This window comes from Setaria viridis, chromosome 5 (assembly GCF_005286985.2).
Source record: "Setaria viridis chromosome 5, Setaria_viridis_v4.0, whole genome shotgun sequence".
NCBI classification, from domain to species: domain Eukaryota; kingdom Viridiplantae; phylum Streptophyta; class Magnoliopsida; order Poales; family Poaceae; genus Setaria; species Setaria viridis.
The window spans coordinates 4,558,466-4,583,152 of NC_048267.2; the positions used below are offsets into that span (position 1 = coordinate 4,558,466).

A 24,687-nucleotide genomic window follows, 5' to 3' on the forward strand; every position below is an offset into this window, starting at 1 on the left:
ATTTAAGCACCAGCTAAACTTGAATAACGCAAATGTGAAAGTAAAGCAAAGTGGCAGTTTATAGAATATGTAAGATACTTTGGGCAACGCAGCCCATTCCTGAAGAAACTCAAAACCAAACCATTCAGGAATGTCTTGCGGACGCTTCGGCTCGGGCTATACAGTAGCCAGATATAACACACCAAACTAAACGAACAAACCCTAGAGAGTAGCCTTCTCAAAAATCCAGACTCAGGTTGACAAGTATAATCCTGTTACAGACCCTGCGATACTGATATCCATGACTCACATGGGAATAATGTTAACCCAGCTCCCTCGAAAACTCAAGCTTATTGTACCCACCACAGCCATTATCCCAAACATGGAATCAAACGTACTACATTGACTACTCATGACAAGCCAACTCCGAAGCCATCGCCAGGGAATTGCCACCCTTTGGTTAAAAGACTGCAGAGCGAATGTAACAACCATTAGTCTGTTTGCAGAAACAATACACATACCGAGTGTTGGTCAAGCGCTCTTGGTACAACAAGCAACTGAGTGTTGGGAGCACCTGTATTTAATTGAAGCCAGCTGGAGGGTTGCCACCTTGGCCAAAGTCAAAAACAGCGGGAGCAGCTTCCCCAACAGTTGCCATTGCGTCATCTTCCTCCTCCATCCAGTATGCCTCAAGAAGCTTCACAGCCTTTTCATAGATTTCGTTGTTATCGTGGCTCTGTAGGTTCTCGATCTTTTCCAAGCCTTCGTGTTCATCAATCATCTGAGCAAAGACATTGATGTCACCTGTTGCGCCCGCGGTCTTGTCATGCTCACCAACTTTGAGGATGTTCTCAAGACCCTCCAAACACACTGTTACAATTCTTGGATCAGGGCAAACAAGAAGGTCACACAATGGCTTGATGCAGCCCTCAGACACCAAATACCTAGACAGGGAATACAGTGTAAGTTCTCAATGATGCTTAAAATAAAAGTAAAAAAGTTGCAGTGCACACAAGCTGAATAACAGTGCAGCAAGTTGAGAGAACATACTTGATTTGCTCATGGGAACCACCTGAGGTAGCATTTGAGATGGCCCAAGCAGCCTCTTTCTTAATATCAAACTCTGCTGTTTGGAGCAGTTGCAACAAAGGGGCGATAATTCCAGCATTTATCACAGCCTAAAAATTCAGTATAGTAATGTGAGTAATCAATGCTTGACATTTAGAACATATGTTATCAACAAGATTTATGCTTGACGTATGGCACGGGCCATCATGGAAAATATGATCTAATAATTAAATTATATTAGCAACGCCATATATTTTTCTTCTTACATAGGCCCCGTTTGGAGCCCTCGGACTAAAAATTAGTTCAATATTTGGATGCCAATTAGGATGACTAAATATGAGCTAATTGCGAAACTAATTGCATAAGTCATAGCTAATTGATGAGTAGAATCCATTGATCCTAATTAGAACTTGATTAGCTCATGTTGTGCTACAGTAAACATGTGCTAATCAAGGTCTAATTAGGATCAATGGGTTCTACTCATCAATTAGATGTGACTTATGCAATTAGTTTTGCAATTAGCTCATGTGTAGTCATCCGAATTGGCATCCAAACATCCGACTAATTTTTAGTCCATGGTCTCCAAACAGGGGCCATATTAGGATGTACCGACTAATAAACAATGCTCAGATTAAGAAACATTATGCTAAGTGCTAGTTTCCAGTTAAGATCTACAGGTCCACACAATTTGACAAAACTGAATTTAAAAAATCTCCAGGATTGGCTAGGCAGTGCTTACGCACTTTTAAAAAAACATTAGCTACTCTAGCCTAATTGCATTGCAGTATGAAAGGCCAACCAGACAAATATGTGGTGCAGCCACTAGGGACACTCATTCGCAATATACTACCCTACAGAATTTTTTGGTCGCCCACTGTGTGGTTTCTGAAAAAACAAACAAGTTGTCTAGGGTTCTGTATGAATAACCTGTATCTGGTCTTTGTTTCCAGCAGTAATATTTGAAATTGTCCAGCAAGCCTCTTTCTTAATGCTTTTCTTGTGGTTCTGCGTCAATAGGTTCAGGAGGCAGGGAAGAGCTTGATGATCAATTATGCACTGCATGAGTACAATAAAAGTTAGTAAACTGTAGAAAATGCCCACATAATTGCAATTTACTTTCATGCTGCTTCCTTAAGCACCACAGTACAAAGAACACAAATTGACAGATCGACTTATCTTATGAAACATGCAAGATGATGAAAGATAGCATGACATGAAAATAGATCTTAATGTGAGATTGAAAGGCTATAGTAATTGCTTGCACTACCAAAATTAGTGTCCAACCTGTGTTTGCAAATCATCTCCAGTGACAATGTTTCCAACAGTGCGTAGAGCAGGTATAAGCACCGACGGTGATGGATGGCTGCAAGGTAAAAAAAAAACACACATCACATAAACACACAAATCAATGTAAACTACAGAAAAAAAAACTATTTGGAGTATTTAGCATAAAGTTGGTGTGCAAGATTCACATACAGGAGGAGCTCTACAAGGCGGGGACAAACACCAGCTTCAATCACAGCTTGGATCTTGTCATTAGTGCCATCAGATAAGTACGAAAGAGCCCAGCAAGCATCGGTGAGAACTTCCTCATCATTGGAATGGATAAGTCGAGCAAGTGCTGGCAGAGCAGGCTTAGTCTGCACAACCAAAAAACAAAAGGCTTAGTAACCATTGCTAGGCACAAAATAAAACAATATAATAATGGTTGTCTAGAACCTGATCAAATGATGGCTGCGGCTTTCCCCTGCAGAAGTTTGACAGAGTCCAGGTAGCATTCCTCAACATGGAGAGCTTAGCATGCTCATTCAGCTGGGCTAGCAGAGGCATCAGTGCACCATTGGCGAGAACAAGGTCACGGCACTTTGGAGAATCACCAGCAACATTGCCCAAAGCCCACACAGCCTTTTGGATTGTTTGAAAAAGGAGACTCATTAATGTCCAATGATACACTCCACAACAAGAAATAAAAAGGCATAAAGCTTAGCAGCCAAGCAACAGAACAAATACCTGTTCACGAACGTCATCACTAGCAGACTGAAGAAGCTGCACAAATATTGGAACAGCCCCATGATCAATTACAACCTTCGTATTTTCCGAAGTTCCAGAAGCAATATTTGTAAGTGCCCATGCTGCTTCAAACTACAAAAAAAAATTACAAAGGTCAATGATAAGAAATCCATTTTCATATAGCAGCAACAAGATTTAAAACTATATCAACATACCTGCAGTTGAGGGAAGTCCTCTCTGGTGAGGGACTGCACAAATCTAGGAACAACACCCGATTGGATAACTTCTTCAATCGGGGGGCTCCTCTCTGATTCAGAAATAATGCAAGTTCAACAGGTGTTTACCAAATGTCAGTGATGGGTCGTCTTTAACTAAGGAACAAAAAAAAACTGAAAAGTAAAAAAGCCAGTACCTATAGAGAGCAACTTGCGGAACTGTGTTGTGGCCTCAAGCTGAATGTTGTTGTCATCCGAATAAACTCCACTAACCATAGCTGGGAGGCTTTCAAGCTACAAATTCAACACGCCACATGTCAAATAAAGCATTACCAGTACCAAAACCACCAAAACAAAATAACATATGCAGAATGCAAGAGGTGAAGCAAGATATTTGTACAACCACTACATCAGGGACAATGAAATAAACTTGACAAGGATACAAGCAGCATGGCAGCATGCTAGCCTTTTTCACCTAAGATACAAAGGGAGTACAAACTAAAACCTCAAGAAAACATTGATGCCAATATAAATTGTATCAGTGTGACAATGCTAAGACATGGTTAAGCACAACCACAAACAGAACAGAGTTATTATTTTCAAAGGAAGTTATGAAATATTCAAAAAACTAAAAACTAGTTTCAACAGCCACGTGAGGCTAGCTCACCGAGGGACAGAAGTAATTTCTAAAATAATGTGAACTGCAAGATAGGCATCTGCAGTTATAGAAGTATAACTCCAGTTTCAGTTGTCAACAACAAGGATGATTTCTTTTGTCATCCTTGCTCACATTACTGGAAAAAAAAAGTGTGACAAAGCATTAGACCCACTAGAACACTCTTGTCAGCTCAGCAAGAAAAACAAGCCCCTAAAAAGCAGACAAGTGACTTCAGAACCATGATGTTAGCTCATAACAGTAAGCATGCATCAGATCATGATAATACATAATATGAAACTGAACAAAATGTGCACAATGATAACAAGCAAATAAGCACAACAGTAACATGGTAAGGATGAGTTCGACTATACAGACTGATTGCAAACATTAAAACAACATCAATTATCAAGTGCTGTAAGCCCAACAAGATAATAGATTAATAAAAAACACGAAAGCCAAAGTTCTGTGGGGTGACTGTCAATGACTGCAACAACATAATAAAGCGTATAAAAAAAAGAGTTTTAACCCCTTGGTCTAGTAATCGAAATCGAGACAGAGTGACAGACTCAGAGATGCAGAAAGTACTGGTCACAAAGTGCAAAGCACGCATTCATGACGCTAACAAGAATAAGAAATCCTGCTTAAATAAATTAGATATTTGAGACACTAACAACTTGGCAAATCAAATATAACATGTTCTACCGAAATACCACCCTAAAATACAAACAATCCACATCTCTAGAACCAAATGCGTAAATGCTTTTTCTCCTGAAAAGTCATAATGCTTTGGGTAATAGGTAATACCGAACAAATCACAAGCATGAAGCAATAATAGCCCTAAATCAGTACCAAACACTTATGAAAACACCAACTAACCTTTTTCCTCTAAAATCTAATTTCTAGAGAGGTAATTCAATCATCCAAATCCCCATAGTAGGATTCCGGTAGCTCAAAATTCAGCTGCAAGCACCGAATACTATCACATACAAACTTGCGAGAATAACAAAGAGAAAGTAATCAGATCAACCAGTGGGTATAGCTTAAACGTCGAACCGATCTACCACACTTGTACGGAACACCTGTCCAAGCGCAACACAATCCCAACACTCCAATACTCGTAGCAGTAGCGCAACTACAAATCAGAACGCGGAACACCGAGATGGGAGGCAGTTGGAGTGGGGAGCAGCGCAACTACAAATCAGAACGCGGAACACCGAGATGGGAGGCAGTTGGAATGGGGCGCGCGGCGTATCCTCACCTTCTTCTCGACACCGGAGGCGGGGACGGGGACCTGGGCCTGGAGCCCCTCTCGGCGCTTCTTGAGGAGGCTCTCCTCGCGGCGGTTCTTGCGGATCTCCACCATGTTGTCCTCGCGCCGCCGCCGCCCCTCCTCCGCGTCCACCGCCACCTTGTAGCGGTTCCGCCGCACCTCGACCCGCTCGCTCGGGCGCAGCGACATGGCTGAAGCTCCGCTCGCTCTCAACCCCTGGGTCTCGCTCGCTGCAGCGCCGGCGGCGGCGGCGGGGAGGAGGCAAAACCCTAGCGGGGCGTCGGGGAAGTGGAGGGGGAGCACAAGGAGGGGAAAAATAGAGAGGAGAAACCCTAGCGGCGGGTGGGAAAGGGGAGTTAAAGCTCACACCACGATCGAAATATTCCCCTTTATTTCGTTTCTTTTTCTGAGGCCGCTAAATTGCGTGCCCGAGATTCGGGGAGAAAAACGCGGAACTGAAAGCCCACCAATTGCGTGGCCCAAAGGATTCGGCCCGGCCTGTGCTCAAGGGATGAGGTGATAAAATCATAATTAGCTACAAAAATAAAATCAATTGTTTCAAAAACATAAAATTAGGATTACGAAGATCCTGAGCGAAACCGTCACTTCATCAGTTCTCTTTTCTAAGTTCGGCGGTTAGTATGATTCAAACCATCGAGATTATTGGCTTAAGCACCTTTGTGTTTAAGAAATACTTGGCCAATAGGTAGTCTGCCGGTGCCACCCACAACTCCTACGGATGTCAATGTATAGGCCAGAGCCAGACACTTTTTGTATCAAGCAACAAGCATGTTTTCTTCGTTCTGCGAGTCTAGTTCCAAAGTCCATGGCATCCTAGGTTCTTGAACATAGCTTTCGCTGAAGAGCAATTCAAAGAGTTTCAGTAGCATCCTCCATGCTTCTTTGACCCATTTGCATTTCTGGAACAGATGATGAGATGACCCCAATCACCGCTCACTCCTCGGAATGGAAGAAGTGGAAGAAGACTATTGTGCCCATATAAGAACAATTTCACTTTGCTTGGTGATTGTAATTGCCATATTTAGCCCTGGCTAGATATATTGTTTCCTAGACTAATCTGTAATCAGTTTTCTGGCCAGCAATTTAGCTGAGCATGTGAACATGTTTCCACACACAAAAAAGGGCATAATAAACCAACAACGGGGCAGCCAAAACGCCGGAATGTGTTTATATATACGGCGATCATTGTCCGTATGGCAAGATGATTAAAGGCCAAAATCTGGTTGGGAGAGAGTTAGCTAGAGTACAACATGATCATCATCAGATGATCCTCTTTTTTGCAGAACCTGAACCGTGATTCAGATTTCAGTCTGAACCAGAAATGTACATCCCACCTCAATGCGCCTCTTCGTTTCAGAGACCAGACTACAACACACATTGTACGGCGATCAAACTTTTTTCAAAGCAAATAAACTCAGTATAGCGCATCAATGTCGCGCGAGAGCACGCAGCGACAACCGCGCGAGCTATTAGAGGGCCCACCGGGCGGCCGTGTCGTCAGCCTCTGAGCGATCGAGATGATCATCAGATCATGTTGGAGAGCGAGCGGCAGTTCTCGGACATCTCGACGAGCGACTCGTCGAAGCGCTCCATGGGGTTCTTCTCGCCGATCTGCCTGAACTGCTCGTCGCAGTTCTGCATGTCCTGCGCCGCCATGCCCATGGTGGCGCGGATGGTGACGGCGTCCTTGAAGCCGATGGCGCGGCGGCAGGCGCCCAGGTTGTCCAGCACGTCCAGGTACAGGCTGTTGCACAGGTCCAGCTTCGCCCGCGCCGCCGGGGACGCCGTCTGGGCCGCCTCCGCCACGTGCGCCCGCGCTGCCTCCGTGCGCTTGGCGAACGCGTCCACCTGCATCTCCAGCACCGTCAGCGCCTCCACCACGGGGTACCGCTTCGCCTGCTCCCCCGCCGTCGTCGTGCACAGCGCCGGGTACGCCGTGCCCTTGCACACGTCCGCCACCGTCTTGGAGCTGGCGGTCTGGGAGGGCAGGGTCGCGGCCGCCGGCGGCGCGGCCAGGAGCGAGCAGGCCGCCGCGACGGCGAGGAGCAGCGGCGCGCGGGGTCCCATGATGAGAGCGTGCGTGTGGGCTGGGCTGGCTGCGTGTCGGAGGAGGAGGCCGGGGAGGAGAGGTGGGGCTGCTCCTCCGACGGGGGAGGACGGAGGAGATAAGTACGCGAGATGCCTGGTTGCATGCGGCGTGCGTGAGCAGCGGGAATGGCGGCTTGTCCTCCGTTGCCCTGGTTGCCTCTGTCCGTTCGTTGGTTGCCATTGCCAAGCTTTTAAGCTCCCATTTTTGGTAGCCCTTCCGCTTGACGGGTGTAATTTGGAAGAAAATTCTCTGCAGCGGTGCCGCACCGCGCGTGTGGTGCGACACCGCCCAGATGGCCAACGCGTGTCCACGAACATTTCCATCAGCGATCGAATGAGTCGAGCCTGCATCTCCTCTGCTAGCTGGTGAAGCTGACTTGGGACATCGAGCTTTCTTCTAAGCTGAGCGCTGGGCGGAACCAAATCAAATCCTGCAGCAGCACTTCAAACATTCAGATTAATTGGTACTGGTTCAAAATTGACACTGCATGTCTCCTCTACAAATTCCAACAAAATTTGCTACTACAGAATAAATTAAATCAGTACCGAACCTACACTACAAAGGCTCAATAACTAGAGATTCTAAACCAAATCTTCTCCTGAAATCTAAACTCCATCCTCCGTCCATCCGACAATATGCTACCAAACATCAGGATGTAAATGCCCGGTATGGTTTTGCTGCCGGCAACAAGGCAGCAACCAACAACAGATGAAGTCTGAAGATGGTAGTATTCCTTTACCTTTCTCTTGATTTGCATCTACTATGGTTTGCCCCGGTACATGAGGATGCCATGGCTGCAGGAGCGGGTCACTATAGAGGTGGCCGCCGGCGTGGTTAACGGATGGAGCTGACGAGTCAGACGGGATTGGACACTGTGCGCTCTCAGCCTCTGAATCGGTGATGTTCTGCTTGATCTGCACCTCTTGGACGCACACAACTGCCCAGTTGCACCTGCTCCAAGCAACTAAAGTCCACGTGCAGCCGCGACATCAAGCTCGACGGCCAGAGGTGCCGCTCACCACCAGCGACGAACGCCTGAGGACAGGGGCGGCTCGATCTACTTTCAGAGAGCCGATTTGATTTTTGTTTTCTGCTTTGTAGTGGAAGTTAGCTCGATCTACTTCGCGGAGGAGACCCCGGTTCGGCTTGGTTCGCTGATGGAAAGGATGGGTGCTCCGTGGACACACATCGGTCATCTAGGCAGTGTCGCACAAGGCGCGGTGCGGCACTGCCGTAGAGAATTTTTTATCCGTGTAATTTGCATGAAAATTAAAGCAGCTCGGTATCCATGTGGAGAATTTCATCTTTTTTTAAAAAAACATTCTAATAAAGATTGGCAGCTCAGACTGCTAATGCCATGCTAGAGATTGAAAGTAAATGGAGCAGAGCTCCATGGAAGGAGATTGCCTTCGGGAACTGGCCTAGCGTCGTGCACAAACTTGGTGAGCACATTGGGATGGGGATGTCTAGCAAGAAAGAAGCCCAAGCAATAAGATGATCTCCCCTTACATGAGCGAGGATGCAGGAAAAAAAAATGCCCGACCAAATATGTTGAAACTTGAAACCTTAGTTGACCCGGTCAAGTTTCAATATGAATCTAAATTGGATTGTTCAAAATCCTAAAAAAATTGCATTGTTCAACATTTAATGGGTGGTGGTGCCCTCAGGGAAAAACGATTCGACCACATTGGGTATTAGGATAAAATAATATTTAAATTATTTAAAAATAGGCTAAACGGGATAGTAATTTTTGAAAGCACCACCTCACTAAAGTTGAGTTTTGGAGTATCAATTTTCGGAAAGCATTCTTTAAATTGTCACTCTTTTGATGTGGTGCTTTACAAGTTCTCATGTTCAAGGGGAGTATAAAGAAAGGGATTGTATGAGAAAGTCAACTTTAGTGGACACTCAAGTTAGATTTAATTTACTGTCCAATTTAAAACATATTATCCCAAAATTATCATCACTATAAATATTTTTTCTTTCTCTAAAAATATCTATGCATGGATTGCAAGAACGAAGCACAACGCGCACTATTTATTCGTAGAGGTTTCAAGTCTAGCTATAAAATGGTGGACCAAGCACGGTGAAGATGAAAAGGAGATTGTACATGAAGATTGACCGGAGCGAGGCGATGATATTACGACCACTGAGGAGTGAGGACACTGATTACGTGATCGATCCTGCGAACCACTCATGATGACATGAAGAATTCATTTGTTGATCCACCATTACAGGAGGCAATGCCTTCAAACTCCTCTTGGAGCTACAGTGGGCATTGGTGTTGCGTATCTGCAGGTTAGAGCCTATGCACACGTGTGTCTCTAATGGCAAGGCACGCATCATCTCCTGCCATCCTTTCTTCTTGTAGCTCGTCATCATCATGCTCAACGGCGTTCTCGAGAGTCCCCACTCCAGGAGTATGATCGCCATCATGAGGTTGCAATTAGCATAGTTTGTTATGGTGAGGAGCAGATATGCCGCGATCTACCGGCCTCCTTGGCCACGATATCATGGCCATTGTTGTCGCCATGCTACCATCGACACAGAGAAGGTATCGCGAACAAGAATGTTAACGCTATGGAGTTCTTGATGCATCATGCGTTTGCGAAACCTAAATGCCTCTCCCGATTGGTCACCATACTAGGCTCATGGGATACCCAATTATTATTTGGCAATGCGTGATCCTACAACCCAACTCATGCAGATACTTGGTAGATGTTCGATAGGCTGCCGTCGTCAGTCGTTTCATGGCGTCCCTAACCGAGAGGTTGCGGAAGCACAGACTCTTCGATGTAGTGTTGTGTTCTACGCATGATGAAGGTTTCCGCAAGGTGATTTGGGAGTTAATTATATTGCTCGAGGGTAATTCAAAAAGTGTGGCCGCTTCTACGAGGGACCCCTACTCCATGGCAAGTCCTATTGTTGCTGATATATGAGGATTTATACTGTTCGTTTGGGCTCTTCTAGATGCATAGCTTTTGCTATGGATCTAGATGCATGCATGTCTAGATACGTATCAAAAAATTATGTATCTAAAAACTCAAAACGAATAGTAATTTGAGATGGAGGGAGTAGCGAGCAACTTTGTTTCATTTTCTTTTATCATGTAAGGTGCAGTGCTAACGAGGCTCGTGTGTTGGGCAATTGAGTATATATACTGCTTTCTCAATCTTTCGACAGTAGTTGCATCTGGGATGTTGTAAACATTGCAGAATGTTTGTGTTAATGAACAAACCAACCTTGATATATATAAAAATCACACGAACATGAGGAACGACAGTACACACGATGTTTTGTGCTGTGGAGAAATGAGAAACATTTTCAGTTGTATTGACTGTCTTAGAAGCACAAAATTAGCAGGTTAGGCCGCGCCCTGCAAGCGCGCCATGCCGCTCAACGAGCCGTGCCATCCCACACGGTCCATCTCAAGCTAGCCATGCCGCGCACAATTGGGGCAACGGAAAAGAAGGACGCGCTCCGCATGGACTGAGCAGAGGCAGAGCATGCGTGCGTCCAGCTACTGACGCGCGCAGCCATCACATGCTGGCCGCACTCGGACGCTACTGAACAAATTACATCGGGGCAAAAATAAAAATAAAAGCACAAAATTTCAAGCGAAGCGAAGAGCACTTCAGCTAGCAGGGATCATGTTGGAGAGGGCGCGGCAGTTCTCGGACATGTCGACGAGCGACCTGTTGAGGTCGCAGACGGGGTTCTTGGCGGCGGCCTTCCTGAACTCCTCGTCGCAGTTCTGCATGTCCTGCGCCGCCATGCTCATGGTGGCGCGGATGGTGACGCCGTCCCTGAACCTGATGGCGCGCTTGCAAGCGCCGAGGTTGTCGCCGGCGTCGAGGTAGAAGCTCTTGCAGAGGTTCAGCGCCCGGCGCTGCTCCGGGGTGGCCGCCGCCCTGGCCTCCCTCTTGGCGCGCCTGCTCGCCGCCCTCACCCGCTTCTTGAACGCGTCCACCTGCATCTCCAGCACCGTCAGCGGGTCCACCGTGTCGTACTTCCTGGCGTGCTTCTGCGTCGAGCCCGTGCACAGCTCCGGGAACGGGGTGTTCTTGCACACCTCCGCCACCGCGGCGGTGTTGTCCCTGCCGGCCGACACCGGCGCCGCGACCAGCTGGAGCGCGACGGCGGCCGCGCCGAGGACGATGAGCACCGCGCGGGCTCCGGCCGTGGCCATGGCTATTAGCTAGCTGCTGGTGTTAGGCCGGCGGCGAGGGGAGGGGCCGGGAATGCTGGATCGGGCGGGGGCGAGGGAGATAAATACTACGCGAGGCGGGTGGCAGGGGTGGTTGCATGCGTGCATGAGCCACGGAAATGGCGGCTCTCCTCCCTTTGTTGTCGCTGGCGTTATTGGGACGATTACTAAGCTAAGCTGCCCTAATTAAACAATGGCTAGGAGCTCAAGGCCTCATTTCCATTAACCGATCTGGTGATCTGGGATAATGGGATGGTACCTCTGGTATCGCGAGGTCGATGAAAACCTGCTGCAGCCTCTGTGGTACTCCTCATTTATCTTCTCCTCCATGCCATACCACAGACCTTATCATCTCCCTGCTCCCATTGCTACGTACAAGGGGAAAACAAGAGTATATCCATGTGTCATTCCTACCAGAATATCTGTCGAGGAATTTAGAGCAGAACCATAAAAGAACAAACGATCGAAGATATGCAAAAAAAAATCTAATAATACTTTTATAACGGTTTTGGTCGTTTCATCCGGTCAGCCCATTCAAACGCTTAATTAACACAGTTATAGCTCTGTATCTATTTTTATTCTCTTCAGTAAAAAAAGGGTGATGTAATAGACATGGGCACTTTTCCTAAAGCCAATTTCATCTCAATTTTCCATAGTAATATATTTACAAACCATAGAAAAATCTAAGACCATGATTCTGTTTTTTAGTCAAATATACTTGTACCATTTCAACTATTTTCAATCTCAAACAACATGAAATGATTGATAATCAATTTTTTGATAAATTGCCTGCATGGAACCCACGATGTCACTATTTTCTAACTCCATGGAGTATTGACAATGCCACAATGGTATTTCTAGAACAAAATATCAACTTATGTGGCATCAAATTGGCAATCCAAAAATGGTGTGAGAAATTGGAAGTATTGACCAACTGACGGATTTAAAGGTCTCTTCTAGAAAATACTAGTAGTTAAGCATGTTACAATTTACGAACTATTCCCTCCAAATGGAAATACTTAGTCCTTTCTATTGGTGTTTCAGGTGCAATTTTGACCACTACTTTGTATTATATGTTTATAAAATCTAATAAATCTATAACATTATTATATTTTACATGCATGATTTTTATGTTTCCAAACAACTTAAAATATTTAAAATCATATACGGGCAAAGTGTCAGACGTTTGATCAGATCTTATCCAAAATATGATTGCTTGTCACAGGAGAGAGTATTCACAATAGTGAGAAACTTCGTGATCAGAGGTAGGAATGGATTGTGATCCAAATCCAAATGCAGAAGACCTACTCTAAATAAGAAAGTCCATAATCCAATTCAAGTCCAAAAAAGACTATCTAGTGTCGAATCCAAACGCTTTAATCCATGTCCATCTAAACTTGATATACCGTCGTAGTATAGTCAGACAGCTTGAAATGAACATTTAGTTTGTTGCCACATCAAGTTAGGCGTTTTTCCACAACCATACCAGCAGTTAGGTACTCATAACTTTCGCTGAAATTCACTTCCATCAGCTGCAGAAAAGAACTCTGACCTTGACACATCCTAGACGGATCTGCGGTGTTCGCGTATCGTCAGACAGTTTAAAAGAAAGTCGCAAGTTGTAAGGAAAAAACAGAGGAGAGGCATGGCTCCCTGCCATGGAGGTCAAAGTATGCCCAACTGAATTCAGCCAAGGACAACGACTTGCTGAACTGCACGAGATCATCTGATCCAGTCGCGGTCTCAGTCTCACCCACGACGAAGACGGGGGAAAAAAAACAAGTAAAAAGTATCGTATCAGCATATCAAAGTCCAAACTAAGAAATCCTCCCGGCACAGAAAATCAGCAGAAAAAACACACCATGCATTAATCAAATCATGGCGCTCATGGTCCAGGATCGGCGACGGCTTTGCTTTTGCCACGCTTTGATCTTTGAACCCCCCGGCTGTGGTCGTTGATTAAAGAAGAGGTAAAGCGTCGTTGTCAATCTGGCAGCAGCGAATGGAATGGAGCGATCGACGCGAGCACGGGAAGGGGAGAGCCCCATGAAGGCGCGCACACATGAGAGGTCGACGTCCACGGCTACCGGGATCTGATACGCGGCTACCGCGCCTGTGCGTGTGCTGGGCGTCGTCCTCGGACCCCGGCAGGGTTAAACTAAACAACTCGTCGTAGATTGACAGATTAGTTTGTCCCAAGCTGGTAGTACGGTGTAGGACTGATTTTAGTTAAGCGTAGGCGCGTGACCCATCTTTTGTTGCCTTGCACATGAGTAAACGACGTAGCCTACCTAGAATAGTTGGGTTTTTTTTTAATCCGTGGCTGATTTGATTTCTTTGGCCGGTGTGCATGTGGACTGGCATGAAACAGACCTCTCTCTCCGCTAAATGCGCACGAGCAGATGCAAGAACTTGTTTGGATTCCGAAGGGAACTTTGCATGCTAATTCTGTTTTATAATTCAATTTGGGTAATCTTGATCTCTGCATTGAAAAATTCTCATCTTCACATCAACTCTTTTGAGAAATCTTTATACGAACTCGAATCACTGAACAGTTGGTCACCCATCGTCTCATTAGTTATTAGGTTAAATGACCACTCAAACAGTAAGGTAAACAGCCGTTTAGCCGTACAGATAGAACAAGCACCATACTGTTAATTTGCTAGCCTAACCGTACTCTGCCATTGGGGATTTCAGGACGTTCTGTGCTCAGCATTTTGCAGTGGCTGCTGAGCTCTCAGGCGGGGGAGAACTTTGACCGCCTCCACTTGCGTCGGCTTCGACTTTTGGAGTAAACCGCACTGGACACTCACTGAGGTCTGAGCCAACTCGGAGTACCAGGTCGTCCGCAACGGCGAGGAGAGGGATAGAAAAGTCGCAGGAGGTAGGGAAAAGAAAGGCAAAGCAGCGGCAGCGCAGGCGCAAAAAGCAAATCAAAGCCACCACCGGCAGCTGCCGAGAGACAGCCGAGCCCGCGCCGCGGAAGGAGAGCTGGAGAGGAGAGGAAAAGGAAAGTGAAATCCATCCATTCCAACCCCGCACGCCGCCGCAGCTCCCCGCAGGCGCCGTCCCCCCCCCAAACCCTACCCCCCCTCCCCTCCTTGGCTCCTTCACTCCCGCGCGCATGGGCCCCGCCTCGCCGGCGCCGCGACGAGCGCACCGGCCCCCGCCGGTCCGGCGCCGGTAACAGCAGCAGCAGCAGAAGCAGCGCCGCCGCCGCCGCTGCGGTGGGATGGCGCGGCTCGGGCGGGCGGGCTGCCGCCCCAGTCGAGGTGAGTTCCCCCCTGATCTGAGCCCTACTCTCCGTGCTTGATGCTAGGTGGTGCGGTGGACTCGAGTACTCGGGGGTTGTGCCGCGACTATGCGGAGCGATTTGAGGTTTCAGCGGTGGGGAAATGGCGTCTCCACGGCGCGGTTTGAGCTAACCCGTCTGCCGCAGTGGAGTTTGCTTTAGGATCTTACTGTACTTACCAACCTACCATTTGATTGCGCAATCGGGAGCTCGCCTGAGAATTCGGGTTTGCTTGGGGTCGCTTGGTAACTAGTAGGCTTTGCTTTGCAGCATATCTGGAGACTGAAGTCGGATACTAGAATGTAGAGCTTAGAGAACCTGAAACCATGAAGATGAACCCGTCCGTTGGATGGAACATCTGCTGCTTTGTTGGTTTTGAAGATTGAGATTGCTGGGCCTGGGTGTTGTTACCTAGCAATGTTTCTGTATCTTGATGTATGATTACGTTGTTTATAAATGTTCTCGGCTTCTGTCCTTGCATTCACCTGATCTTATTTGAGCATTGGGCTACCAATTTATTACCACAGTTGAAGAAACTGTATTAACAGATCATCATTTGCTGAAAAGGGGCGTTCCTCATATTCTCGTTTCTAGAGTACTGCGCCATGCTTCAGAACCTGTCCTATTTATGTGAATATAACACTTTTCACTTCTTCCCCAACCTTTGTTGGGGGTGTGTCCTAATAGTTGTTCATTGTCATCACGTCGCCCATTAGTTGTCGTGTTGACCTAGCAGCACCAATAGGATTCATCGACTCGACGTACTTGGCAAGTATGCTGATATGACATCTTGATTACCGACTTGGGTTGCTAGTCTTAGATAGACCAGGCTGGTCCTTTATTTGGGTACTTGGTCCCTTACGGCCATCAGGCCCGGCTCAATAGGGACAGAGATTGAGATTCGATTTAGCTGACAGGCACAAACCTAGACAGACTCCAAACCCTAGTCCCTAGGTGCCAACCATCACTGCCACATTAGCCACGATCACTGTTGCCACAATCCTTGTTACTGGCTTGTGCTCCTATCTCCATCACCCCATTGCTGGCTCCGCCCTCCCTCAAGGGCCTTTTTTGCGATGGGATGAAAACTGAAAACTCTAGTCGTTTGCCCGTACCATCAGATGCTGCCGGGATAGTTGTACTGTATATTGTTACCGAGCTGCCAAGTAGGAACACATTGTGGGCTTTTTGCAGCAGTATAAATTATCTATAAGCTCCCATTAAGTGCTACTTTTTACTATTCCTGAGTTTTAGCATGCGCACAACATTCTTTTACGGTGCATGTGCTGCCCATTTAGATCGCGAGTTTAAACAAGAAGAAACCTTTGTTTGGAGAGTGTCCTTGAAATGCTAATATCATAATAATGCTGAAGAAAATACTCTGTGCCTGGAAAATATAGCCAATTTTTATAGGACTAATTATTGTCTGCCAATATGTATTAAAAACTGGCTTAGATATATTTAAACCACCATAATAAATAAGATTATGCTTGCATATGTAGTAATAAATATCAACATTTATAGGATGTAGTTTAACCACCATTTGTCGCGACCATCTTGAAAATTTAAGGACTTAAAGGTGAGTTGTAATCTTTACCAGTACTCTGCCAGGCACCAGCTGCCATGAATATGGTAGATATTTAGTAGCTTGTGCATAGCAGCATAATGACTCAATGTACACTGGAGCAGATAATAGGCAGTACCATGTTCAAATTCTGTGGTCTGCGTGTTTGAGGGAAAAAAAGTAATCTTTGTGGTCTGATGCTTATATTTTTATTCAAATACATTGTTTAATTGGATGCATATTAAAATTGATGAATGCCGGTTGTAGAAAAATCTGAATGAGGTGAAATAATCCTTTGGATAATGAATCATAAAAATGGCATAGCTATCCTGTTTAAATTAGTAATGGCAAATCTCGACAATATTAGAAGATCTATCATAAAATAGTTTAAAATGAGTGGGAAGATCATACACTAAAGTTTGGGCCAGTAAACAATGGTTGGCTCATCGGAACAGAAGTAGATGGACACAAATCTATCTTTACATACACATGGGCATTTCTATCTCTACCTACATTTGAGGCATGTGTAAAGAGCACATGTGACCTTTTGGTTACTACCCTAGAAGATTTTTTCTTTGTAACATTTTTATGTTGTTTCTTAGGTGCCAATGAGCCATGGTCATCCAGCATCTACTGTCTGCACTAATATTGTATACCCGTTCTGCTCATTATACATAATTCGTAAAAGAAGATTCTGACAGGTTGATGTACAACTTGTTTTCAGGATTTTCTGAAGATACTTTGAGAAATCTTGCATTCAATTTCTTGGCTGCTGTGTTGATCCTGGAATTTCTCAGTGGGATCAGTTTGGTTGTTCAAACTTCAGCTCTAGAAGTAGTGGCTCCTGCTATGCCTCCATCTCAAGGTTGGAGACCATTTCATTCCATGGCATCTCAAGATAAAGTCCTCATAGGTGTTTCAGTGCAACCAGCAGATGGCCAGCAAAGACAAAAGAAGCTATATTCATCAACAGTTGCCCTGTCATCCGCACATCCTCCTGTTTCAGTGCCTAGCTATAGTTCCGTGCCTGGCACTTTAGATCTGGCCATTTATTCCTCAGATCTATCACGTCCTTTGGTGCAGCATGACAGAATATTAGCAACGGCTGCTCCTGCTCATGTTGATGCTGACCCTCCAGATGCAGCTTCCAATTCAAGCGCAGCTCCTTCTGGATTAGTGCAACCTCCAGTATCCCCTCACAATGGTAAGTCTATTTGCCAGGGCCTTGGAATATTGTAACTGTAAATAATTTCTCACATAGCTTCAAATTAGACAATTTGATTGACGGTAGGCTATTTGTCTATTCAAGAAAAACATCATTTGTACATTTCGTTCTGACCTATTTGCTCCAATCTTTATGTGGCTGATATCGTTGACTCCAATAGTATCCGTAATACTACTGAGGTGTTCTGGATATGCTGTTAACCATATTTTAATTCTTGTTCATTTACTAGGCTGTTGTGCACCAAACATGGTACAAAAACGAGGCACCCGGGACTGCCATTGTGTTTATCCAGTGAGAGTTGAGCTCTTCCTTCGTAATGTTTCCTTGATTTCAAATTGGAGCAATGACTTTCTTCAAGAACTTGCTTCTCAGCTCAACCTGCGTGTTAATCAGTTCGAGATTGTAAATTTTTACGTTGTTGGAGCTTCTGGACTAAATATCACAATGGATATAGCACCCCATACCGGAATTAGCTTTGCAGCCGATCAAGTTAACACAATGAATTATTCACTTACTCAGCATACAATTCGGATTGATCCTGTGTTGGTCGGGGACTATAATCTTCTTAATTTAACATGGTTCAGGCCATTGGCCCCAGCCCCAGGTAATAGCTTTTGATCTTATACTTTATGCTTGTTACTAGAATGATGACAGTTTTGTTACTGTCCAGGAAGGGAAAGAATGCTGCTTTGTTTTTGTTCTTATTGTTTGCTTAATATGAGATTGATATTATAGGTGTAGATGTAGTGTGAACCACCAACAGGTTATGGAAATCTGGAGTTTTCATATATCAAATTAGCTCAAAAGTGTTAAAAGGAAAAGAAGAGACACCATTTGGTAAAAGGCACCATACTCTTCCCTTGTCCTACCTAATTTTTTCAATATGAAGAGTTAAAAATGGTAATTATGGTAGAAGAGTAAGGAATAGCTACATTCACTATTCTCTTCTTTCCTTCTAAATTTATGTACTTCTGTTGTTGTGTTTTTCTTGTTTATAACTGTGTATACTCCCCCCTACACATGTAAGTTGCATCTTAATAATTTATCCGATTTGCCTGTATGTATGTCCTATGCCTTTAAAGTATTTGCCACCCTGGTGAAAAGTTGTACAGAAATTTTCCTTTGGTTTCCCGTCCAAGGCATGTCTGTTGAATTTACATGTCTATCACAAAATGTTCTTGACCTTTGGATGCCTAGATGTTATGATACAAAAATGAAGCTCGTGAACATGATAATTCTTACATATATTATATAAATGAGCTTTAAATGTGTATCAGTCTATCTTGGTTCTTTTTTAGTTACTACTCCATATTCTTAATACTGCTATCTGTATCATTGGCAGCTCCAGCATTCACAATAGCACCTAAGGCCTCTCCATCTACATCATCTACCATACCAAGTCCGAGTGGGGATCCCAGCAACAATAGACATCCAAGCCTGATTACTGTCATTATCATATGTGTTGGTGCTCTAATTGGGGTCTTGCTGATTGTTTTAACAATTTGCTTCTGCACATTTAGGAAAGGGAAAAAGAAAGTGCCTCCTGTTGAAACACGTACGTATCTTACTATCCACTATGTGTTATTTTCTTGGAACCAATACACATTTGGTGTGTTCCTAATGTGATAGTGATTGATTGTTTTTATTTTCATTTTTCTAAAAAAATGTTATGCAATAGTTGCAAAAGGTGTGATGAGTCCTGACTAGAAAGATAGCTATTATAAACTATGTAATTACTATTTAGTTAAGGCACTGCATAAAACTGTCCAAACCAGAAAGCATGAGGTAAAACTATGACTACAGTTCACACCAAGGGGTTTGTGGGCTTTTGTAATCTGTGGCTATACTTTGTTGATAGGATCCAGTAAATTAATGTATTTTCCCTAAGCATTCATATGTTTGTCATGTTAGGAGAAATGCATCTCCAGTATACTTTGCAGCCTTTTGAAATATAATGCATTTCCGAAGCTGTGTCATGAGTATTTTTAGATAATGGAGTATTTGAGATCCCAACCTCTACACCCTAGCAATGACATTAATGGAGATGTATGTTGTGTCTGAATTCAGTCAACTTGAAAAGATAGATTAAGTTTTCTGGGTTCTTTCCTGGTGTTTCAGGAACAATGTTATGCACGTATAACCCCATAATACTTTTATGCAGCCAAGCAAAGGACGCCAGATGCAGTTTCTGCAGTGGAGTCACTTCCTCGCCCCACCAGCACAAGGTTCCTTTCATACGAAGAACTGAAAGCGGCAACAAATAACTTTGAGCCTTCAAGTGTGCTTGGAGAAGGTGGTTTTGGCCGTGTCTTTAAGGGGGTACTGGGTGATGGTACGGCTGTTGCTATAAAGAAGCTTACTACCGGAGGGCACCAAGGAGACAAGGAGTTTTTAGTTGAAGTGGAAATGCTGAGCAGATTGCACCATCGAAATCTTGTGAAACTCATTGGTTACTATAGCAGCCGCGAGTCATCACAGAACCTTCTTTGTTATGAGCTTGTTCCCAATGGAAGCCTTGAGGCTTGGCTTCACGGTATGATCAATTGCAACTTTTTCCTGTACCCTTGCTGCATAGCCTCCATTTTTAGTTCCACCACCTGAACCTATTATCTAAGTTTTTTTTTTTGGATATTGTAATTTCCAGACATAAGAAACATACTTCTAACGATGAACTGCATTTTATCAGGTGCACTAGGTGCTAACTGCCCCTTGGATTGGGACACCAGGATGAGGATAGCACTTGATGCTGCCCGGGGATTAGCATACCTCCATGAGGATTCGCAGCCCTGCGTAATCCACAGGGATTTCAAAGCCTCTAATATATTGCTCGAGAATGATTTTCATGCTAAGGTGTCTGATTTTGGTCTGGCAAAACAGGCGCCTGAAGGGCGGGCTAATTATCTTTCAACTCGTGTCATGGGCACTTTCGGGTAATCTAAATGGCCTTTTACCTTGAGCAATTGCCCAGCTATTTCTGTTCTGAATTTGTAATATACTTCTGGTGTGTTTTCAGGTATGTTGCCCCCGAGTATGCGATGACAGGGCACTTGCTTGTAAAAAGCGATGTATATAGCTATGGAGTCGTTCTACTTGAACTACTAACTGGGAGGAGGCCTGTGGATATGTCACAGCCATCTGGGCAGGAAAACCTAGTGACATGGGTAATACTTCGTTCTATTATATACTATATGTCACAGTAGTTCTTTCATGGTTTACTGCTGAATCAGAATCTTTTTTACACTGACTATTAGGCAGACAGCTAATTGTGTGTGTATAGGTGGTTTTTTCTGCAGATAATAATATGTGTAGGCAGCTGGCACGAGGAAATTAAGTGAATTTGTTCATATCTGTGATTATTTCACTTATTTGAAGGCATTCTTTCTCTCGATTGACTGTAGGCACGGCCGATTCTTCGAGATCAAGATAGATTAGAGGAACTAGCTGACCCCAGGCTTGGCACCCAGTACCCGAAAGATGATTTTGTGCGGGTGTGCACAATCGCAGCAGCCTGTGTTTCACCAGAGGCAAACCAAAGGCCAACAATGGGTGAGGTGGTGCAGTCACTCAAGATGGTTCAAAGATCTGTAGAGTTCCAGGAATCTATGTCGACACCGCCCACCCGCCCCAACGTCCGGCAGTCTTCGACGACCTATGAATCTGATGGTACCTCATCCATGTTCTCTTCCGGCCCCTTCTCAGGCCTCAGCCCCTTTGACACCGAAACCATTCCAAGAACTGCGGTTTTCTCAGAAGATCTCCATGAAGGTCGATGACTGATGGGGGTGGTTGCCTTGCTGAGTTGTTTCTCTAGAGGCTGTAGCAATGTAGTCACCCATTGGAGGGCTGGTGGTCCAATTGGCCTGACCAGTCATTGGGAAGAGGTACATGTAAATTCCATTTTCATTCACCGTCTGAAAAGACTAGATTGTTGTCACAAGGACGTTCGGTGGCTTTGTATGAAAGAAATGATTTTGTTCAAAGTTTCTTCTTCAGTCCATAGCTCCAGAATTATTATGTGGAAAATCCGGCATGCTCTGAACCTGGATATGGAGAACCATGCAGCCAAACACCATGTGTGGGTGGACATGTTTGTAGGATTTCTCAGCTGCATGCCCCTGCGCCTTGGGTTGCCTTCGTTCCCGGAGTAACCTCCCAGGCCTGCCGTACGCGTGCCTTCAACCCCTTCTCCCGCGGGTGTCGAACACTCTCACTCTCATCCCCCAAACCCTTCTCTCTCTTCCCCTTTCACCAATCGCTATGTCCTAGTCACCCATCTCCTCTACCGTTTCCATTGGCCGCCGGGCTGCCAAGCTCCCTCTCCACCATCTGCATCGTCGTCCTCTCTCGGCGCATGGCTGGCACAGCTCGGCGCCCATTGCTGGTGCTGCTTCTCGTCGCCGGAGCCGCCGCCATCGCGGAGTCCAAGCCGTACGCCCCGGCGGACAGGGTCCTGCTCAACTGCGGGTCCGCGACGGACGGCCTGGATGGCGACGGCCGGAAGTGGATGGCGGACACGAACGACGACACGTGGCTGACCGATTCCGGCAAGTCGTCCCTGATGATGGCGGCCGACAGGATGGACAACGGCCTGCCGTCCACCATCCCCTACATGACGGCGCGCGTGTTCACCATGGAGGCCGTGTACAACTTCACCGTGAACCCGCGTGACCGCCACTGGGTGCGCCTCCACTTCTACCCTTCCTCCTACAACGGCCTGGCCCCCGACGGCTTCCACTTCTCCGTGACCACCTCCACCGGCCTCACGCTGCTCCGCAACTTCAGCGCGTACACCTACGCCAAGGCGCTGAGCCAGGCGTTCATCATCCGGGAGTTCTCGCTCCCGCCGACGCCGGCGGGGTTCCTGTCCATCACCTTCACGCCGATGCCGGTGGGTAACGACACCTACGCCTTCGTCAACGGCATCGAGGTGATCTCCATGCCCGACCTCTTCTCCGACCCGGCCACCATGGTTGGCTTCGCGGACCAGACTGTGGACATCGCCGGCGCCGCGCTCCAGACCATGTACCGCTTCAACGTCGGCGGCATGTACATCCCGCCGTCCAACGACTCCGGCCTCACCCGGCAGTGGTACGACGACACGCCCTACGTGCTGGGCCCGGTGCAGGGCGTCATCTACAAGGCCGGCCCCCACTTCCAGCTCAAGTACCCCAGCGAGGTCGCCGAGTACGCCGCGCCGCCGGAGGTGTACCTGGGCACCCGCTCCATGGGCTCCGACCCGCGCCTCAACCAGAACTACAACCTCACCTGGACCATGCCCGTGGACTGCAACTTCACCTACGTCGCCCGCCTCCACTTCTGCGAGCTGCTGCTCAGCCGCCCCAACCAGCGGGCCTTCGACATCTACGTCAACAACAAGACGGCGCAGTCCGACGCCGATGTGATCGGGATGACGACGGAGAAGGGCGTGCCCATGTACAAGGACTTCGCGGTGTCCGTGGCCGACGAGCCCGGGGACGAGGCCATGTGGGTGGCGCTGCACCCGTCGGTGGCGCTCCGCCCGCAGTTCTACGACGCCACCCTCAACGGCCTCGAGGTCTTCAAGATCAACGGCACCGACGGCAACCTGGCCGGGCCCAACCCGGACCCGTCCAGGCTGCTCGCCAAGGCGGAGCTGGGCGCGGGCGACGAGGGGGTGCCCAGGACCCACGGGCACCGCAACATGGGCACGGTGATGGGCGGCACGGCGGGCGGCGCTGCCGCGCTCGGGCTCGTCGCCGCCATCTGCGTGGTGTGGTACCAGGAGAAGAAGAGCAGGGAGCTGGCCGCCGCCGGCGGGTCGCACACCTCCGGCTGGCTGCCGCTGTTCCACTCCCACACGAGCAACAAGTCGTCGGGCCACCTCGCGGCGAACCTGGCGGGCATGTGCCGGCACTTCTCGTTCGCCGACATCAAGGTGGCCACCAAAAACTTCAGCGAGTCGCTGGTGATCGGCGTGGGCGGGTTTGGGAAGGTGTACCGTGGCGTGGTGGACGGCGACACCAAGGTGGCCATCAAGCGGTCGAACCCGTCGTCGGAGCAGGGCGTGCACGAGTTCCAGACGGAGGTGGAGATGCTGTCCAAGCTGCGGCACCGGCACCTCGTCTCCCTCATCGGCTTCTGCGAGGACGCCGGGGAGATGATCCTGGTCTACGACTACATGGAGCACGGCACGCTGCGGGAGCACCTCTACATGGGCGGCAAGCCGCCGCTGTCGTGGCGGCACCGCCTCGACATCTGCATCGGCGCCGCGCGGGGCCTGCACTACCTCCACACCGGCGCCAAGTACACCATTATCCACCGCGACGTCAAGACCACCAACATCCTCGTCGACGGGGACTGGGTCGCCAAAGTCTCCGACTTCGGCCTCTCCAAGTCCGGCCCCACCACGGTCAACCAGACGCACGTCAGCACCATGGTCAAGGGCAGCTTCGGGTACCTCGACCCGGAGTACTTCCGGCGGCAGCAGCTCACCGACAAGTCCGACGTCTACTCCTTCGGTGTCGTGCTCTTCGAGGTGCTCCTCGCGCGGCCGGCGCTCGACCCGGCGCTGCCACGGGAGCAGGTCAGCCTCGCCGACTACGCGCTCCTGTGCCAGCGGAACGGCACCCTGAAGGACGTCATCGACCCGGCGATCAAGGACCAGATCGCGCCGGAGTGCCTCAAGAAGTTCGCCGACACGGCCGAGAAGTGCATCGGCGAGCAGGGCATCGAGCGCCCGTCCATGGGGGACGTGCTCTGGAACCTCGAGTTCGCGATGCAGCTGCAGGACGCCTTCGAAGGGGGCAGCTGCGGCGGGCGCCGGCCCGCCGGCGAGGGCAGCGGCACGGCGGGGCGCTCGGCGGCGGCGCTCGAGCCCAGCAACAGCAACGGGAGCGCGGCCAGCGTCACGACGCTGGAGACGTCGTCCACGACCCGGCCGCCGCACGAGGCGTGCATCATCGTCGAGGAGAACGACGACGAGGTGGCCAACAGCGCGGCATTCTCGCAGCTCGTGCGCCCGACTGGCCGGTGACGACACGCGGACGGCGGCGGAATTTCGATCCCCAGTTAGTGCCGGCGGAATGATGCCAATACGCGCGTTCATAGTGC

At 47.6% G+C, this 24,687-nt stretch overlaps 4 protein-coding genes across 4 annotated transcripts; 1 reads left to right on the forward strand and 3 right to left on the reverse strand.

The window, feature by feature from the left end:
- Positions 1 to 41: 41 nt before the first annotated feature.
- Positions 42 to 5,530, reverse strand: LOC117856729 (importin subunit alpha-1a). Its single transcript, XM_034739104.2, has 11 exons — positions 5,189 to 5,530; positions 3,470 to 3,566; positions 3,273 to 3,364; positions 3,058 to 3,189; positions 2,767 to 2,952; positions 2,524 to 2,687; positions 2,332 to 2,410; positions 1,975 to 2,103; positions 1,030 to 1,157; positions 554 to 923; positions 42 to 447 (listed from the first exon to the last, which is right to left on the reverse strand). Exons 1-10 carry the CDS (start codon positions 5,387 to 5,389, stop codon positions 560 to 562), a joined length of 1,572 nt encoding a protein of 523 aa, XP_034594995.1. The 5' UTR covers positions 5,390 to 5,530; the 3' UTR covers positions 42 to 447; positions 554 to 559.
- Positions 5,531 to 6,379: 849 nt separating this feature from the next.
- LOC117858629 (uncharacterized) lies at positions 6,380 to 8,492 on the reverse strand. The gene is made up of 2 exons (XM_034741740.2): positions 8,050 to 8,492; positions 6,380 to 7,740 (listed from the first exon to the last, which is right to left on the reverse strand). Exon 2 carries the CDS (start codon positions 7,658 to 7,660, stop codon positions 6,746 to 6,748), a length of 915 nt encoding a protein of 304 aa, XP_034597631.1. The 5' UTR covers positions 7,661 to 7,740; positions 8,050 to 8,492; the 3' UTR covers positions 6,380 to 6,745.
- Positions 8,493 to 10,627: 2,135 nt separating this feature from the next.
- LOC117859009 (uncharacterized) lies at positions 10,628 to 11,959 on the reverse strand. Its single transcript, XM_034742177.2, has one exon. The coding sequence runs from the start codon at positions 11,497 to 11,499 to the stop codon at positions 10,945 to 10,947; it is 555 nt and encodes a 184-aa protein (XP_034598068.1). The 5' UTR covers positions 11,500 to 11,959; the 3' UTR covers positions 10,628 to 10,944.
- A 2,389-nt stretch (positions 11,960 to 14,348) lies between these two features.
- Positions 14,349 to 24,625, forward strand: LOC117857318 (uncharacterized). The gene is made up of 9 exons (XM_034739917.2): positions 14,349 to 14,789; positions 17,098 to 17,577; positions 17,828 to 18,202; positions 18,941 to 19,153; positions 19,760 to 20,131; positions 20,285 to 20,528; positions 20,612 to 20,759; positions 20,997 to 21,363; positions 22,002 to 24,625. The coding sequence occupies exons 1-9, from the start codon at positions 14,750 to 14,752 to the stop codon at positions 24,608 to 24,610; spliced, it is 4,848 nt and encodes a 1,615-aa protein (XP_034595808.1). The 5' UTR covers positions 14,349 to 14,749; the 3' UTR covers positions 24,611 to 24,625.
- The last annotated feature ends 62 nt before the right edge of the window (positions 24,626 to 24,687 follow it).

Coding starts and splice junctions, on each gene's coding strand:
- LOC117856729 (XM_034739104.2), bottom strand. CDS start 5,389: ATGTCGCTGCGCCCGAGCGAGCGGGTCGAGGTGCGGCGGAACCGCTAC. Junction 2,688..2,766: donor CGCAGCCATCATTTGATCAG/GTTCTAGACAAC, acceptor TTGGTTGTGCAG/ACTAAGCCTGCTCTGCCAGC. Junction 2,104..2,331: donor GAGATGATTTGCAAACACAG/GTTGGACACTAA, acceptor GTACTCATGCAG/TGCATAATTGATCATCAAGC.
- LOC117858629 (XM_034741740.2), bottom strand. CDS start 7,660: ATGCAGGCTCGACTCATTCGATCGCTGATGGAAATGTTCGTGGACACG.
- LOC117859009 (XM_034742177.2), bottom strand. CDS start 11,499: ATGGCCACGGCCGGAGCCCGCGCGGTGCTCATCGTCCTCGGCGCGGCC.
- LOC117857318 (XM_034739917.2), top strand. CDS start 14,750: ATGGCGCGGCTCGGGCGGGCGGGCTGCCGCCCCAGTCGAG. Junction 17,578..17,827: donor TCCAGTATCCCCTCACAATG/GTAAGTCTATTT, acceptor TTCATTTACTAG/GCTGTTGTGCACCAAACATG. Junction 20,760..20,996: donor AGGAAAACCTAGTGACATGG/GTAATACTTCGT, acceptor GATTGACTGTAG/GCACGGCCGATTCTTCGAGA.